Here is a 17,920-nt window from a genome sequence, read left to right on the forward strand (position 1 = left end):
GGGATAGTTCACTCAAAAATGAAACTTCTGTCATTAATCACTCACCCTCATGTCGTTTCAAACCTGTAAGACCTTCGTGCATCTTCAAAACACAAATTAAGATATTTTTGATCAAATCCGAGAGCTTTCTGACCCTCCATAGACAGCAATGTAATTAACACGATCAAGGCCCAGAAAGGTAGTAAGGACATCGTTAAAATAGTCCATGTGACATCAGTGGTTCAACCTTAATTTTATGAAGCTACGAGAATACTTTTTGTGCACGAAGAAATCAAAAATGACTTTATTCAACTATTCCTTCTCTTCCACGTCAGTCTTCAATGTGCGTTCACGCATTCTTCTGCTTGTAAACAAAGCGAAGTTCATCCAAGTCCTACGTCCGAAAATTCCTTATTTTTAATTTTTTCGCGCAGAAAATGTATTCTCGTAGCTTCATAAAATTAAGGTTGAAGCACTGATGTCACATGGACTATTTTAAAGATCATTACTACCTTTCTGGGTCTTGAACGTGGTAGTTGTGTTGCTGTCTATGCAGGGTCAGAAAGCTCTCAGATTTCATCAAAAATATCCTAATTTGTGTTTAGAAGATGAACGAAGGTCTTACAGGTTTGGAACGACATGAGGGTGAGTAATTAATTACAGAATTTTCATTTTTGGGTGAACTATCTCTTTACCATCTTCCGTCACCAGGGCCGCGTGCTGCGATACTCTTGTTTCTGTCGGACCCACTGGGCCGTACAGCGGCTCTCCCCAACCGTCCAGGACCATCCGGCTCTCCCGCCGCCCCTCTCCATCCCAGCCGCTCCACCTTTCCTCCAGTCCTCTGCTCTGTTCTGTGACACTTTGGTCTGCAGCTCTTCTTTGGGGTCCTGGGGTGTTATGGAGGTCTGCTCCTGAACATGATCTTTCTTGGCGACGGCAATTGTCGGAAGAGACACAACCTGGCCTTGAAAATGCGGTCTGGAAAAGAAGATGAAAAACAATGAAAGATGGAGAGGAAGAAGCAGAACATTAAGCAGATGATTTCGGGTGAATTAAGAACAAGGCCAAGGCTGAGAAGAGAAGCAGCAAGTGAAATCAAACCTGTATCAGAACAAGAAGAAAGAAAATGATAAAGTAGGAACATGCACATACTGTATTTTCTGTTTTGAGTCAGAACTAGGCCCACACAGAACATACACACTTTTGTGATTTTTTTTTGTGTGTGCACTGATTGTAAAAGAAAAATGCAAAATGGTTTGGATATAATAAAATGTTAAAACTGATCTGAGAATACTGGATTCTTAGCTGCAGCTGTAAGCATGATCATATTAAACAAAATATTGAATAAACCCGATTTTTACATGTTTGCTTGTTTTTTTTTCATTCGGCTAACTGAAAAACATACTGAAAATATGCAAATAATAAATAAAAGCTTAAGAAATCAAATGTTCACATCAATGTTTTCCCTTGTGAAAAGAAGTGCACTTAAAAAGAGTGCTTAAAATGAACATAAGAATATACTTAAGTGCAAACTGAATGTAGTATTTCTCAACACTTGACTGCATATTAAGTGCAGTTATATGAAAATGCATTATAGTTTACATTTAATTAATTATATTAAATGCAATTATGTGAACTTTGAGTGTATTTTTGATCCACTTGATTAGGACGCATTTTACAACTAATTTCATAATTACTTTTATTGTCTTTGAAATATGGTTAAAGTTTACCGCCAAATGTACTGACAAGCATTTATGGTAAACTAAAATAAACTTTAATGTCATTTCCACAGAAACTTGTATGTATTTGTGATTACATATTTGTAATAATATTGCAATTTAGTACATTTAAAATATATTAACCTTAAATCTAATGTTGATTATTAAACTAATAAAAAAAAAGATACAATTATAAAATACTTGACGTGCTTTAGGTCAACATTAAAATAAGTTACTTTTTTAAGCATGACAAAAAAAATTATCTTATAAAATATACTTTAAATGTCAAACTTAAAAGTGCTTTTTTAAATGTGTACTTGTGTGTAAGTGTGTCTCTTTAAATGCATTCAAGCGACCTTTTATTTCATTAATATTATCTGCAAGTACAATTGCATAAAAAATATACTTCTAGACCTGATGTACATGAAAAGTGCATATTCAATACAATTAAATGCACTTCTTTTTTTCACTAAACTTGGTCAGAGACTGTCAGAATTTTTGTCCTCCAAAAAAATTTAACAAGCATGACAGTATGGGGCGAATTATGCAGCAAATTTGCATGCTCTGGGTTAATGATTTGCTCAAATCCTAACCCTCAGTATGAGCTATAATAAAAGTGATGCTTGGCGTAGCGAACCTCATTAACAAACAAATTCAGCAGAAATCGCCAGTGCTTTCTGTGGAATTCTGTAGGCGTGGATTCTGTGGAGGCCTAGTCATTACCTCACTCTCAATCCCTGGTGTTTTCTTCAGTATTCGCTTCCAATTCACATGTAAATAATACAGCATGCAGCACCAGGTGAAAGTGACTCTCACAAAGGTTATGTGAGAAAAGCCCGACCTTTCTGAAGTGTGTTTGTGTTCCACTGCATCTGCGTTTGCCCCTGTGTCACACACTCTCTCACTGAGCTCTGCTTTCAGGCCTGAGGAAGCACACACGACAGCTACTAATGGTTTACTAATGTGGTTTGCTGTGGCACATCGTAACGCTTCACGGTGCGCCGTGGTAAATGGTTGATTGCGGTTCAAACGGTGCATTACCTGGAAGCTTCAAGGGGTTCTGCTGTTCTGCCAATAATTGCCCGAGGTCTCGGCTGTTGATATGGCGACTGTAGAGGTTGCTCCTGGCAACCAGACCCTGATGGCTACAGGATATGAGGAAATGGACAAACAACAGCGATAGAGGTACGGGACGGAGGGCCGAGAAGAAGGGAGGGGAGGGAAAAAGGAGAAATAAATGAAAAAATGAAAGAAGATGAACAATAAAAAATTAAAGTGACAGAAAAAAGGCACAAATAAAAACGTAATTAAACATGACCTCAAACGCAAATTCAAAACCCAACATTGTATGAAAACAAATTCCAGTGAAAGAGGACACAAGCAATGATTGTGTAACGTGACGGTGGATTTTTTATCTCAAGAAAAGACTAATATGGTGTAATGTTGCAACTTAATGTCTGTTTTTTTCTTTTGGACATTAGAGTTGCAGTCAAATGTATTTTAGGTCTTAAAATATCAAAGCAAGAGGCGACTTGATCCACAAGTTTTCTCAGAACCATTTATTCTGAGCCGTTTTGTATTTTAACTTTTAAATGGATAGAATTGGCATTTTAGGGGACGCATGTAGTTCAGACAGGTTTCTAGAAGAGTTTAGTTCATCATCTATTATAGTATAATTACAGTATAATGTCTGACTACCAGAAAGTATGAAGATACTTCTTAATGTTTCACACGAGATCTATTGTTTTAGGATTTTAAACCATACAAACTTCTATTTTTGCAAAATGCTCTTTGATTTTTGCTTGGAAAGATGATCTTAAAAAAAATTTTTTAAATGCAAGATGCTATATTATATTTTATTCAGCAAGGAAACATGTTGATTAAAAGTGGAAGTAAACGTATAGTGCTACAAAATACTTCCATTTCAAATAAATGCTGATTTTTAAACTTTCTATTCATCAAAGATTTCAAAAAAAAAAAAAGAAAGAAAGAAAAAGTCATTTTAAGCAATACAACTGTTGTCAACCGTTCTGATAAGAATAATAAATGTTTCTTGAGCAGCAAATCAGCATATTATTATGATTTCTGAAGGATCATGTGACACTGAAGACTGGAGTAATGATGCTGAAAATTCAGCTTGGTGTCAGAAATAAATTAAATTAGAAAATGTATTAAAATAGAAAACAGTTACTTTAAACTATAACGATACAGTATTTCACAATATTACTGTTTTACTGCAATTTTGACCTTTGTGAGCATAAGAGACTTCTTTAAAAAAAAAAAAATTATAATTTTTTTAACAGTTTGTGTGTATTTCTCGAGATAAAAAAATCTGGACCGAAACCAAGGTCCTTGAGGTGCACCTGACAATAAAGTCTAGACTCTAATACATAACATCTCATTTCCTTTAGTCTGTTACAATAATCTGCTATATGACAAATGAATTCATTGACAAGTGATTAAAGAATACCTAGAATTTTTTCAACTGTAACCTTTATTACTTGCTGCTCAGGACAGAGGATGTTTGACAGTTGAGGGTTAACACTATAGTAAACTGACCTGTAAAAACTCTATTCTATCTTCTAAAACACTCTTATTGGAAAAGGTACGGAAAAGACCAAGAGATTCCAATATAATTACAAATGTGTATTATCAAATCATTTTACAGGAAATCGGATCGTTCATACACTCACAAGGCAGAACGCTAAATCATAAAGGTTTAGTTCAGTCAAACAATAAAAATTCTGTCATGACTTTATCATCAAGCTGTTTTCCACTCATATGCTGTTATTTTATCTGTGAAACACAAAAATTAGTTTGAAGATTCTTCACAATTCTTCTTTTGAGTTCCACAGAAAAAAGAACAAAAGTGTAAGTAAAGAATGACATCAGTTTTGATATTTAGATGAACTATTTTTTCAAAGGAATAGTTCACCTAACAATGAAAATTTGCTGAAAATGTCTCACCCTCAGGCCATCTAAGATATAAATTAGTTTGTTTCTTCATCAGAACAGATTTGGAGAAATGTAGCATTACATCACTTGCTCACCAATGGATCCTTTGCAGTGAATGGGTGCCGTCAGAATGAGAGTCCAAACAACTGATAAAAAACATGGATATTATGAAATACCATGGCGAGAGTAGAGGAGACCGGGGGCAATTGTAACATTTTTTACATTTTCCTTCATAACTCATAAGTCATCTTTTGATACAAGAAACTAATATAAGTGCACTAATTAATAATACAATTGATATATTGTCACTAATAAGGACAAGACTATAATATTACATTAAATTAAATGCAAAAAGTCAGAGTGTTACAATTGCCCCCAGTCTCCCCTACTTAAACTGCAACAGTTTTAAGTTAAAAACATCTTGATGGATTTGTTCCTTACAAACACACAGCTTTTCCCTTCACAAGATGTTAATTGATGGACTGGAGTTGTGTGGATTATTGTGATGTATTTATCAGCTGTTTGGACTCTCAATCTGACGGCACCCATTCACTGCAGAAGATCCATTGGATCCAAAACAAACTCATCTACAGTATATCTTGGATGACCTGAGGCTGAGTAAACTTTCAGCAAATTTTCAATTCTGGGTGAACTACTCCTTTAATTTGAACTAGCTACGAAGTTTAAGACAATGACGTTAAAGACTGAGGGTCAATGAAAGCTAAGCCTAGATCTATTTAGAGAGCTAGCGTGGAATGAGTGAATGAGTAAAAGAGAGAAAGGCATGTGGTTAAAAGGAAACAAAAGTTGAAACTCATCGAATAAAGTGAGGGGTTCGACAACAAAATGAGCGTGCCATAATTGGGGAAGTCAATGCATAAAACGAGCATGTCATAATCGGAGATGAAAGGAGGAGAAGAAGAAAGAGAGAGGAGAGGAGGAGAAATGTTTAGCGCTTCTCCAAAATAAAGTGATCAAGGCCGCTTATGTGTTAGAAGAATAAACAGGCCGCGTATCTGACCTTTATGCGGTACACAGTGATACACTAATGATACACTAATGAGCTGAATTCACATTCCTGCCGCCAAGCCAACCATGCACTCATCTAACACAGGAAGTGGCTCATAGTGAACATGAACAACCTTAGTGTCTCTTCGCTTTCATTCCCACAGAGCAAATGCTCTCAGTCCTCAAAATAACCCCCAGATGGAAAAAGCGAAGAGGATGCAATGTAAATATTTGCAAGCAAAGTGCTGGATTTAGACTCAAGTATGCTGTAACTGGCCGTGAGGTGTGGTTGAGATGTACCTGGTGCGTTTTGCCCTGCAGCTGTCGTTGAGCTGGGAGGAGGGGGTCCGGGGGGCCGCGGCGGGGCGGAGCAGGGCCCGGCTGGGGGAGGATCCCACACTGAGAGAACGGGATTGAGGAGATGACGGAAGCAGAGGGGGAGACTGGGGGGGACCCGCGGGGCGAACGAATGGCCAGGGGAGAGCCCTCTGCTCCTCCCGAACCACTGCGGAAGAGAGGAAGTGACTCCTCTTACTGATTCCTTAACAGTTCCATTTATGATTCTTTTAGTACTTTTAAGGAAGAGATATGTGAAAAAGTGAAATGCAATTCCATTGCCTCACTATAAATTACAGGCTCATTGCAGTCATTAGTTCAGGAATCAGACTTCACTGATTGTGCTGTATGTTTTTGATTCACTATAAAGAACTGTTTGATTAGAGTCATTTGTTCGGAAATCAGACTACACTGGTTGTGCCGTATGTTCATATGTTTAATTGGGCTACACTGGTTACAATGTATGTTTGTAATTCACTAATCAGAACTAATTAGAATAATTTGTTCATCGATCAGACTGCACTGTTTGTGTTGTACGTTTTTGAATCTCGAAAAAGAATATGTTCAGGTATCGGACAATACTGATTGTGTTGTATGTTTTTGATTGGCTAAATGTAACTAGAGTTATTCGTTCAGGAGTCGGATTACACTGGTTGAACCGTATGTTGCTGATTCATAACTGATTCATTAGAGTCATTCATTCAAGAACCAGACTACACTAGTTATGCTCTATGTTTTTAATTCAATAAAAATTACTCAGAATCATTTGTTCGACAATCAAACTTCATTAGTTGTACTGTATTTGAATCACAAAAAAAGAACTGGCTCATAATGTGTTCAGGAATCTGATTACACTAGTTTATTTTTTTGTTTGTTTTACACTGTTTTTTTTAACTCACTAAAAACTTTATTTATTTATTAGACTACATCAGTTGTCCTATATGGTTTTGAATCACTAAAAATAACAGACTAATAAGAGTCATTCATTCAGGATTTTTTTTTCCATTTTTTGCTTTTTACTCACTAAAAAGAACAGATTGCTTAGAATCATTTTTTTAAAACAATTTAGACTATGCCTATATGCTTTTGACTCACTAAACAGACCTGGCTCATAAGAATGTTTATCAGACTACAATCGTTTTATTTAGTCCGTTTCACACTGTAGATTTAATAGTGAATACTGAAAAGTATTAGCATAATTTGGAGCAACATTTTGTCCGCTTCCACATGAACCGTTAAAATGTCATTCCATTCCTGTGTTTTAAAGAATAACACCGGCTCTGAATAAGAACAGATTTTTTTGTTCCACCTTGACACCTGTATACTTGACTGGACTGATACATGGATTAAGATACTCACAGTCCCCAGATTACAACCCTAATATGTCTAAACTAGGAGTGAGAGTACTTGTTCCTTGCAAAATGCACATTAGTTGTACTGTATTTGAATCACAAAAAAAGAACTGGCTCATAATGTGTTCAGGAATCTGATTACACTAGTTTATTTTTTTGTTTGTTTTACAGTTTTTTTTAACTCACTAAAAACTTTATTTATTTATTAGACTACATCAGTTGTCCTATATGGTTTTGAATCACTAAAAATAACAGACTAATAAGAGTCATTCATTCAGGATTTTTTTTTTCCATTTTTTGCTTTTTACTCACTAAAAAGAACAGATTGCTTAGAATCATTTTTTTAAAACAATTTAGACTATGCCTATATGCTTTTGACTCACTAAACAGACCTGGCTCATAAGAATGTTTATCAGACTACAATCGTTTTATTTAGTCCGTTTCACACTGTAGATTTAATAGTGAATACTGAAAAGTATTAGCATAATTTGGAGCAACATTTTGTCCGCTTCCACATGAACCGTTAAAATGTCATTCCATTCCTGTGTTTTAAAGAATAACACCGGCTCTGAATAAGAACAGATTTTTTTGTTCCACCTTGACACCTGTATACTTGACTGGACTGATACATGGATTAAGATACTCACAGTCCCCAGATTACAACCCTAATATGTCTAAACTAGGAGTGAGAGTACTTGTTCCTTGCAAAATGCCTGTGATCACTGAAAAAAGCTCTTTCCTAAGAGCTCTAAAGTAACTGATGGACAAGACAAGACATTTAATGAATAATGGGAGGCCTGTTTCCAGCTGAAACTATTTATTACAGCGGCTGGATGATGTCAGTATTCAGCTAGTTGGTGTAAATGTCAGCTACTAGGGTCTGTATTGTGCCAATTGGTTAAATATACGACACGGAGACTACGAGTAACCCACCTTCTCTTTCCATTAGTGAATACGGTTTGATCTCTCCCTCTGGCTTTTTTGGGGGAACTTTTCTCAACTGGACCGCTGTAATGGTCAGAAAGAGCCAAAAGAAACAGCTGGTATGATTGAGAATAAGCTGTTGGGAGTACAGCAAGCAGTTAAACGGCACACTGCACTCTTCACACATATCCATATCCATAGATATCCATGGCCATAATGCATATATCGATTATCATTCCACTGCACTTTGGGGAAAACATACAGCACTTATCTATAATTGGATTTTAAAGGGGAACAGCAAGGGATCTTATAAGGAAGTGAGTTCGTAAGCGAGTTGCTGGGACTGATTGATGTGGGCAGAGGTTATGAGTGCAAAGGAAGAGTCTATAGTGAGTGGACTCTCTCCTAAACCATGAATATGCAATAAAGGAGTGATAAGTAAGGTAGAAGCCGGGTGACGGTGGGATAGGGGAGAGTAACAATAGATATTCAATGTCCTTACAAAAATCCGTACATCCCCTGATTCGTCGAAGGGGAGGGAGGTGTTCCTGGGTGGATTTCATGAGACAAAAGCACTTGAACAATAGGTGTTTTGAGTTGTTTGCATGTTAAACTCAGTCTAGGGCAGCTATCAACTATAAACAGCCCAGATCTGGGCTTGGTGAATCATATACTGTATATATATATATATATATACAGTGGGTACGGCTAAAAATGTTTTGCCAGGCACAAAGATTATAATATGAAATTATAATATGATGATGGTTTAGATCAGGAAATGCTGTGAGCATTATGGACAAGCACAACAAAGACTTTCTTCAGAAAGTTTTTCTTCAATTAAGAAAGATTTTTCTTCAATTAATTGTGGAATCTGCTAAAATGCAATTTGTTTGCAAGGCAGCAAAAGAATATTGTTAAAACAAATTTAGAGAAACCTCAAGCTTTTTTTCTGCATTAAATTTCAGTCTAAAGTTACTCACCAGTTGGCTGATAACTCTTTTAGGAACATGACATGCTAGTTTAATTGTAAGAAAGATAGCCTAACCCTGAGTTATGCAAGTGAACTTGTGATCCTTATCAACGCTCTGAAAAAAGAAAAAATGTTTTTATCTCAAACCAAAGCCATTAAAATGAAAGAAAAATAATAATAACCATGCTATATTTTTGTGACAGTTGCAGTTTTACAGAGAGACTAGTTGTACAACTACAGTGTTTGTCGCCAATATGCAGGGAATATTTTAATTACTACTTTTTAGTATTATTGTACTCTATTATAGCATAATTAATATTTGAGCTTATATTTTATAATTTAGTTTAAGTTTGAAGATTTAGTCGTTTTTTGTACTTTTGACATTTTATTAGTTTTTTATATTCTATTTTATGAATTAATATTTAATTTTAATTATTATTATTATTATTATTTATTTATTTTTACATGTCATTTTATTTTAGTTTTAGTAATTCTGTACTTTAAAACTTACTTCAACTTTTACGTTTTTCATCTAATATTTATATTTTATTTCAATTAATGAAAATGATTTTGAATATTTTTTAACAATAACAGCAAGGATTAAAATAATGAAAAATACAGTTGTATAGCCAAAAGAAATATTTATGGCAGGTATTTCCTTGTCACTGTCAGGTGTAGCTTGAATGAACTGTATGTAAAGTGGTTCGAGCTAAATTACTTGCAGAAATTTGAGGAAGAAAAAAAGAATAAATAGAGGAGGAATTACAATACAGTGTTGCCTCGCACGTACTATAATGAGGAGAATGGGAGGTTGCCCTGAGAGAACAACTCACTGAACACTGGCACAGATCCAGAACAACATTCCAAACCCACAGAAGAGCACAGATACAGTCAGGCATTACCTGATCTACTCTGGAAGAATCCACTGAACACCACAAAGTTATTCACCTGAAAACAAGAACAAGTGTGACAGGACAAGAAATTAACGAATTACATCATAACAATCAAGTTTTGCAAAGGTCATATACACACCTAACTGCTCGAGGAAAACACTATTGTATAAAGTCTGTATGGTGTACAAATAAACACGCTCACACGTCATGCACATATTACATCCAAGGTATAACATGTTATTATGGTATCTGATGAAGTCGTTTTCATCAAGTACTGTAATCTGGTTTGTTTCAATTACAAACTGGATTACAGGAGTTCTGAGAAGAATAACATTGTGTTCTCCTAACTAGGTGTGACGCAATTATCTGTACAGGAATTAAAACTAGGGATGCACCGATATGAAAATTTTGGCCGATACCGATAACAGAAAAAATGAGCCGATATGGGCCGATACCGATATGGTGGCCGATATATCGTGCATCCCTAATTAAAACCTCACTGGTCCAAAATCTCATTCCACAAACATGCTCTGATTGGCTGAGATTGTTTCGCGCCATGCAGTGCTTTCACTTTAAAAGGTGGATCATACCTGAGGCACACTGTTCTTGAGATCATAGTGCTTTTCTAGAAATGACAGGAATTTAGGAGAAGGTCTATCGTACGCCATCCGTTCAGGCTCCACCCGTTTGTGCTGCTCAATCAGAGAATATGATCAGGACAGGAAAACATGAGTCACAAAGTACAAACAGGACTGTTTAGCAGCAAATACAAATGGGTCTTTATACTTTTCTACTGGACATAATAAAAAAAGAATAGATTACCCAAAGATGAAAATTCTGTCATAGTTTACGCCCTCTCATGTTGTTCCCAACCTGTGTCACTTTTAAATTTTTATTTTTTTCACCGGAAATCACAAAAATAGATATTTGGTCAAATGTTCATGCTGCTCTTTTCCACACAAGCTTCAAAACAGCATAAACACAGTCCATACAACTAATGCGCTATATTCTATGTGTATGACAGCTTTGTCTGAGAAATACACCAAAATATATACGATATTCGCGTTTTAAATTTAAGTTATTCAATAGAAATCTGAATAAAATGCAAGTATTTTAACAAAAATTTTACTGCATAAAACGTAGTTTAACTTCTGCAAATTCAACCTTGCCGTGTAGCATTCAGCAAGGTTGAAACGCATAAAACCAATGCTGTTTAGCATTGTTAACGTCAAATCTGGTCTTATAGGGACAAGTCTGAATATGTGCACTTGCAAATAAGTTTTAAAAGCTACGATGAAGGGGGAAATGATTTGGGAATAAAGAATTACATTTCAGTTTGTCCTTCAGACTTGGAATAAAGTGAATGAATTATATTGACCTTGTCCTTTTGTTGTACAGAAAAGAGCAGCATGAACATTCTTTGAAACATCTCCTTTTGCGTTCCATGCACGCAAGAAAGTCACATGGTTTGGACTAAAATGAGGGTAAATAAATGACAGGATTTTCCTGCAAACTAAATCAGGCTGCCGACAGACACTCACTTTCAGCATGAAGTCAAAGAGCTCGAGCCCATAGCCATGTCTCTGCAGTGTCTCAGCCACATAGAAATCCAGCACACATAAAGGCTCGGTTTCCAAATGCGCCCCCCGTTGGTCCTGGATGCAATTACAACATACTGTAAATCACTAATGTATCAAGTTTAAAAAGACTGAATTTACCAACTCAATAAAGAGCAAACACTTACAAGTAAAAACAGCTTCTTGTAGCCAACCTTCAGAAATCCAACCATAACACCCCTCCCGCTGGTAAAGCAAAAGACAGGAAGAGGGAGTCAAAGACTGTTATTAACAGCAGATGAGGATGTGTTTATATGTAATGGAAATGGAAAAACAGGAAGGAGAGAGGTCAGCTGTATTGACATGTAAATAGATTAAATAGGCTGGGGGAGGGATAGAGAAAGCGAGAGAACCCGTTCTGTTCTCCATCTTTCAGGAGGTAGAGATGGTGTCTGTTGGCCTGGAGCTTTGCAGCACTGGTTATAGGAGCAGGCAGCTGCTGGGCCTGAGGAGATACACACACACATGACATGATGACAGGCTGAAACTGACAGTGAATGACATCTGCAAGCTCAAAAAGACAGTCATTATCACCTTAGAGGAGGCTTTACCCAGCTCATCTATAACTGTGCTGATCTGAAGAAGAGGATCTGGTCTGGACAACAAAAAGCAGGTATGTTAGGAATCTCACACACAGAAATTAGCATTTATGAGTCCAGTTATGCAAGTCATAATGGATGCATACACCTTTACAAAGCATAACTGTTTTGAATTACAAGTTTGAATCATATATAGCTGTGCTATACATTTTAACAAGTTTTTCAATAGCTGGCACTGATATCAAGGTGGTCAATGGCTGATATCATGAAATATATACATATAAACCCCATGAGATCTTTGATTCTTTCTTTCTGTGTTAACATATTTCATATCAAAACATTTGGGTGGGGCATATCAAATGGCTTGTCCTATTTTTCTAAACAGCCATGAGGCTGCCATTATATCATTATATCAGAATTGTGAATCATGATTGGTTCCAAGGGTAGATAGAGCAATGGTTCTCCACTAGGGGGCATCTCCCGGGGGGCCCCAGTAAGTAGTTATGTTAATATAATCTTTATTAAAATGTTAAAACACACACACACACAAATAAAAAAATAGGTACAACATTAAATTGACACATTCACATTTTTTAAATTTGATTTAGTTTATACATGAGGTATCCGCTTAGATACGAGGGCCTTTGAATATTGTCTTGAACAAAAGTGAGCCTTCGAGTCCAAAAGGTTGGGAAACACTGTGCTAAAGACCATCTGACTGAATTAGAATAAATATTTTCAACTTTAAATGTGTACATCTGCTGCAGTGAATTTAGTCAATGTTTAGCAACAAATTAGCATATATAACCTTATAGTTAAAAACCAAGTGTGGCATGTTGAACACTTCATGCACTCAACTGTCGCAGCTTTAATTACACTGGGGCTGGGGGTGGGCTATCAGACTCCGATTATGAATGACAAAATAACCTTATAAAATTAATTCACTACATGGCTGAGTGCACAGTGCATAGTGTATAAGTGCATAGTGTGCCATTTGGGACGCAGTTAAAGACTAAAATAGGCTGGTTATATAAAAATCTTTTTGGTGAATTTTAAAATTCATTTAAAATCGTTGTATTTTTTTGTAATGTATGATGCAACATACAACAACGTTGGTTATGTATGCTAAAGAATCCCCACAAATTCCTTCATGCTAATAATGGCTTTTTCTAGCATTGCTCTGAAAATATGGCATTCATGACCTGCTTCCCTTAGAAATGTTCCTGCTTTCAGAAACTGCTTAAACACATCTTTTCAGTAAAGTTTTAAACCATTATTGTTATTTATATATCATTTATTATTTGATTGTATTTGTAATGCATCGTAGCACTTCAAGTACAAGAAAAGTACATTACAAATAAAATGTATTCTTACAATATTTTATTGTATTCGTTTTAGAAAAAGTATTTATATTAAATTAAAAAATACACGCTTATCCATTAAAAACGTATCTATTAGAAAAGCCTATATTATAATATATCTATCTATCTCTCTCTCTCTCTCTATATCTATCTCTCTCTGTCTATATATCTATCTCTCTATCCATTGCATGGTGGGATTTCTTATAGTTTAATCACAGTACATTCTGTTGCTGTTTTACTGAATCAACACGGTTCAGATTAAACTCATGGCAGATTAGTTTTTTTAATCAGGGCCGCATTTGCATCCTCTGAAGACAATAGGCTTATCATTATAGGAAAAAGATGACAAAGATGACCTGGACCAAATGCCACATTTAGCCTAATAAAAGAACATCCTAACCCCCCACTGGTAGCAGTATATGCACAATGCACAACTGTGTCAACCACTGTTACAAGACAAAAGCAGTGCATGCTGCACACAGATCACACCCATCTCTCCCAGCAGCACACATTAAAGCATACATTACCTCCCATGCGCTTTCCGACCTGCACTCAAGCTGTTATCCAGCACAGTGATTCTCTCGGGGAAAAGCGCGTGCAGGTCGAAAGGGAAATCCATTGTAAGGACAGAGCTGAAATCTTAAGACAATACACTACTAATGCCCTTCTGCAGATTCAGATGCATTTATCACAGCGCCAGTCGAGTCACTGCACCACCGGCCTGCACTTAAAATACCAGTTCCACATTAGAGCCGCTTCAGTAGCGGGCTGGTTTAAGAGCAGAGATGTATAGCGGCGTTATCAGAGCTTCTTCTGTCCTCCCATTGTGTTTGGGTCACTCCCTTCCCTTCCCTTCCCTTCCTTACACCGCACGCATTCCTGCAAATGTTTGATAGTTTCTTGTTACAGCTCTAAAAATGTAAACAAAAAAATCTTTAGACAGTGGCAGAAATCTGCGGCTTCAGAAGACTTATTTCCGTTTCCTCTTGGCAACGACGCACAACTTTGTGCTGCATAGCAACCAAATATAGCTAGCAGATATGTAACCATATCAATACAGCAATATTTAAACACTTATATATATATATATGTTTCGTATTTTTTATATTTGTTTTCCTCCTGCAACCTTTCTTTAACAGCGTTTAAGTTGAACGCTTAATGATTTATTTTTCAACAATAACATTTCCAGCTACTGCGTGCTGTATGACTGTGCTTTTTTATATATATTACGTTAATTAATAAACAGTTATTAGTTAAATTAGTATACTTAACGTAAATATTTCTGAGGCGTGATAATTGTTTTTTTTTAACAATACAAATATCCCATCTCCCAGTTCAAATGAAGTCATAAAAACGGCATGCATATTTGTATGTTTTATAAACGCATATTTTATAAATAAAGTGTAAAGAAGAAAAATAAGGGAAAAAATGTTGAATGCAATATCTGCACAAAAACAAGCTTGGATTTTCATTCAGGCAGATATTTCGCTACCCTGCCTGCAGCATTAGGACCCTGTTAAATACCCTTGCCTGCACGCTGCGCGATCCTTTCCGTTCTGAGGACGCTGCAGTGCCTCAGGTAGCTGTGAATGCTCTGTGCTGTATTTGTTACATCTCAATTATATTATGTACGCTAAAACACAGTTTAGTGTTTTATATTTATATTTGCTTAAAACGCCGATGTGGCTTGTCGTTAACGCTAATTCAAGACCTGCAAAGTGACACCGCAGCGCTTCTGGCCTCGCCTTTAGTCAGAGAGCAACATGTTTAATCCAGTGCGACTTGATGCTATTGCGTTAATCGTGTTGCAGATCATATCTACTTGAACTGAACAATGATGTGCTGAAGTTGCAGCAGTTTCCCAGTAAGTATGAGACCACAGCGGGTTTATTTTCCTTCAGAAACGGGTCTGGGGACCCTCAGGCCGCAAAAACAGGAAAATAAGCTTATGAATGTCGGTGGAAAGTAAATAAAATCATCTAAAATGTAGTAAATGCGTTCAATTAAAATAATAAATTAAAATTGATTTAAATAATTGCTTTTACAGTACTATAGTAGTGAGTAAAACAAAAGAAATGTTGCAAGATATTTCCCATTTCTGATAATTTCCTCAGTATAAATAGTTTTTACATATAAATATATAGCTGCCTTTTAAACTTTAGGATGGTAGTCCCTCTGAACCCATTTGTGGTTCTGTGACACTTAAAGATTGAAAACCCCTGTTGTCCGTTATTGTGTGTGATGATGAATCATTAGACTAGAGTCTCTGATTTACTCGTGAAGATCTTCACAGTGCACTGAACACATGCTCTACAGCTTATGACTGGTTTGCAGTGGCTTGGATGTCTCTAAATGTTCATTTCCACAGATTTGGTGGGAGGAACGGACGTTGCCAGGTATCTGATGTCAACCACTTACAACCAATAGGTAAGAGCTAGTTTATGCTGCGGAAACCTTGAACAATTGCTTTTCAAAGGAGGCATTTTGTCTGTCTATTGCGTGTGATGATGAATCATTAGACTAGAGTCTCTGATTTACTCGTGAAGATCTTCACAGTGCACTGAACACATGCTTTACAGCAGGGGTGCCCAAACTCGGTCCTGGAGGGCCGGTGTCCTGCAGAGTTTAGCTCCAACTTGCCTCAACACACCTGCCTGGAAGTTTCTAGTATGCCTATAAGAGCTTGATTAGCTGGTTCAGGTGTTTAATGAGGGTTGGAGCTAAACTCCGCAGGACACCGGCCCTCCAGGACCGAGTTTGGGCACCCCTGATCTACAGCTTATGATGGAGTAGAAGGGACTTAGGCTTTTTCTAAATGTTAATAACTACTTTATTTTTTATGTTTTTACACCGATCAGGTGGGCGGAACAAACTTTGCCAGGTATCCGATGTCAACCGCTTACAACCAATAGGTAAGAACTAGTTTATGCTGCGGAAACCTTGAACAATTGCTTTTCAAAGGAGGCATTTTGTCTGTCTATTATTGCGTGTGATGATGAATCATTAGACTAGAGTCTCTGATTTACTCGTGAAGATCTTCACAGTTCACTGAACACATGCTCTACAGCTTATGACTGGTTTGCAGTGGCTTGGATGTCTCTAAATGTCTAATTATCTTTTAACCTTTAGGTTGGATTCCAGCAGAATGGTTGATCGCTACAGTTGATGACTACTGGGTAAGAAGTAGTTTCTTTTTCTTTGGTCTTTGCAAGTGTGGCCCATGTACAATCTCTAACAAAGTGTTTATTTTCAAGGTTTTCAGCAAAGGGTTTGAAGCCAATATGGACGTTGTCTCTAGCCCATGAAGCTACGTAAGGTTGGTGTCCTAACAGCATTTCAGATGTTTTATCAGTGATGTGCAGTGAGGATTCAACAGACTAGAGTTTCTGATGACAACATGAAGTTCTTCACATTACTGAGCACAGCTTTTGATTATTATAATCTATTTTGTTACGAAGAACGTCTAGATGACATTGGATTTTAATTTTTTTAGGTTGACGTGATGCCAGAATTATGTGCCAATGATGGGCGTATTCCTTTGAATGCACAGACCTGTCACTCTGTAAGTACAGGTCATGTAAATTTAACTTGGGTTATAATTGGGTGTTAATGATGAATGCGTTGTTCGGTTCCACTGAAACTCAATGAAGTAACTTTCTCGCGGCGCACTGAAACACAGACAGACAACAAATACACTTATTTTCCCCATTTGTAATCTAATACACCTGTTTTCTTTTAAGGACGGAGGTTTATGCTGTGGCAGAAGAGTTGTGGTGACCGGTTTGGAGCACGATGTTGAACCGTCCAGCTTTGTAGTATTGTGTATCATAACTTAAACACTTGTTTCACTGTCATTGTATATCATTCCCAGAACCGTTTGAGAAAGTAACTGCTTGTTTTTGACTTCGCAGTTCTTTGTATACTATTAAATTGACTACTTTTACGTTGAATAAAAGTCACCGTTTATAGCTCAATATGAAGTTGCTGATTTTATGGAAGTAGCAGGTCCACCTTGAAGGTTTATGCCTTAATCTTATGCATGTTGTAGGATACTGTCAAACATAAGTGCAAATGCTATCTTAACTATTAAAAAAACATATATGTTTGGTTTTTTTTGGAGATTAAGAATCAGTTTGTGTAGGCTTTTTTTGTGCTTTATGTATGGTCTACCGTCACGAAATATTAGTGTACAATGCATCACAAGTAGATCAGGTTTTCTGCTGTTAGCAAAGGCGAAGGACTTTTATTATGGAAACCGGTCCCCTC

General features: G+C 36.6%; 1 protein-coding gene and 1 long non-coding RNA gene across 11 annotated transcripts; one reads left to right on the plus strand and one right to left on the minus strand.

Moving 5' to 3' along the window:
• Positions 1–608: 608 nt before the first annotated feature.
• On the minus strand, positions 609–14,649 carry LOC107584296 (alpha-tubulin N-acetyltransferase 1-like). Of its 7 annotated transcripts, XR_001609125.1 has the most exons (13): positions 14,182–14,649; positions 12,289–12,349; positions 12,108–12,199; positions 11,883–11,940; positions 11,680–11,793; positions 10,729–10,830; positions 10,148–10,193; positions 8,778–8,823; positions 8,285–8,359; positions 5,964–6,168; positions 2,742–2,845; positions 2,542–2,623; positions 885–960 (listed from the first exon to the last, which is right to left on the minus strand). XR_001609125.1 is itself a non-coding variant. In XM_016270855.1 (12 exons), exons 1-12 carry the CDS (start codon positions 14,271–14,273, stop codon positions 684–686), a joined length of 1,308 nt encoding a protein of 435 aa, XP_016126341.1. In that variant the 5' UTR covers positions 14,274–14,649; the 3' UTR covers positions 609–683. The 7 variants fall into 7 exon arrangements, 6 of the variants coding, with proteins under 6 accessions (XP_016126341.1, XP_016126340.1, XP_016126342.1 ...); XM_016270855.1 differs by lacking the exon at positions 8,778–8,823 and having other exon boundaries at positions 609–960; XM_016270854.1 differs by lacking the exon at positions 8,778–8,823 and having other exon boundaries at positions 609–960; positions 2,542–2,644.
• Positions 14,650–15,190: 541 nt separating this feature from the next.
• LOC107584298 (uncharacterized) lies at positions 15,191–17,716 on the plus strand. Of its 4 annotated transcripts, XR_001609127.1 has the most exons (8): positions 15,195–15,233; positions 15,466–15,518; positions 16,023–16,081; positions 16,513–16,566; positions 16,784–16,830; positions 16,909–16,970; positions 17,148–17,216; positions 17,395–17,716. It is a non-coding gene; the product is annotated as an uncharacterized lncRNA (long non-coding RNA). The 4 variants fall into 4 exon arrangements; XR_001609126.1 differs by having other exon boundaries at positions 15,191–15,518; positions 17,395–17,712; XR_001609128.1 differs by lacking the exon at positions 15,466–15,518 and having other exon boundaries at positions 15,203–15,233; positions 17,395–17,713.
• Positions 17,717–17,920: the final 204 nt, after the last annotated feature.

Source organism: Sinocyclocheilus grahami, unplaced genomic scaffold (genome assembly GCF_001515645.1).
Source record: "Sinocyclocheilus grahami isolate Dianchi unplaced genomic scaffold, SAMN03320097.WGS_v1.1 scaffold58.1, whole genome shotgun sequence".
Taxonomy (NCBI): Eukaryota; Metazoa; Chordata; class Actinopteri; order Cypriniformes; family Cyprinidae; genus Sinocyclocheilus; species Sinocyclocheilus grahami.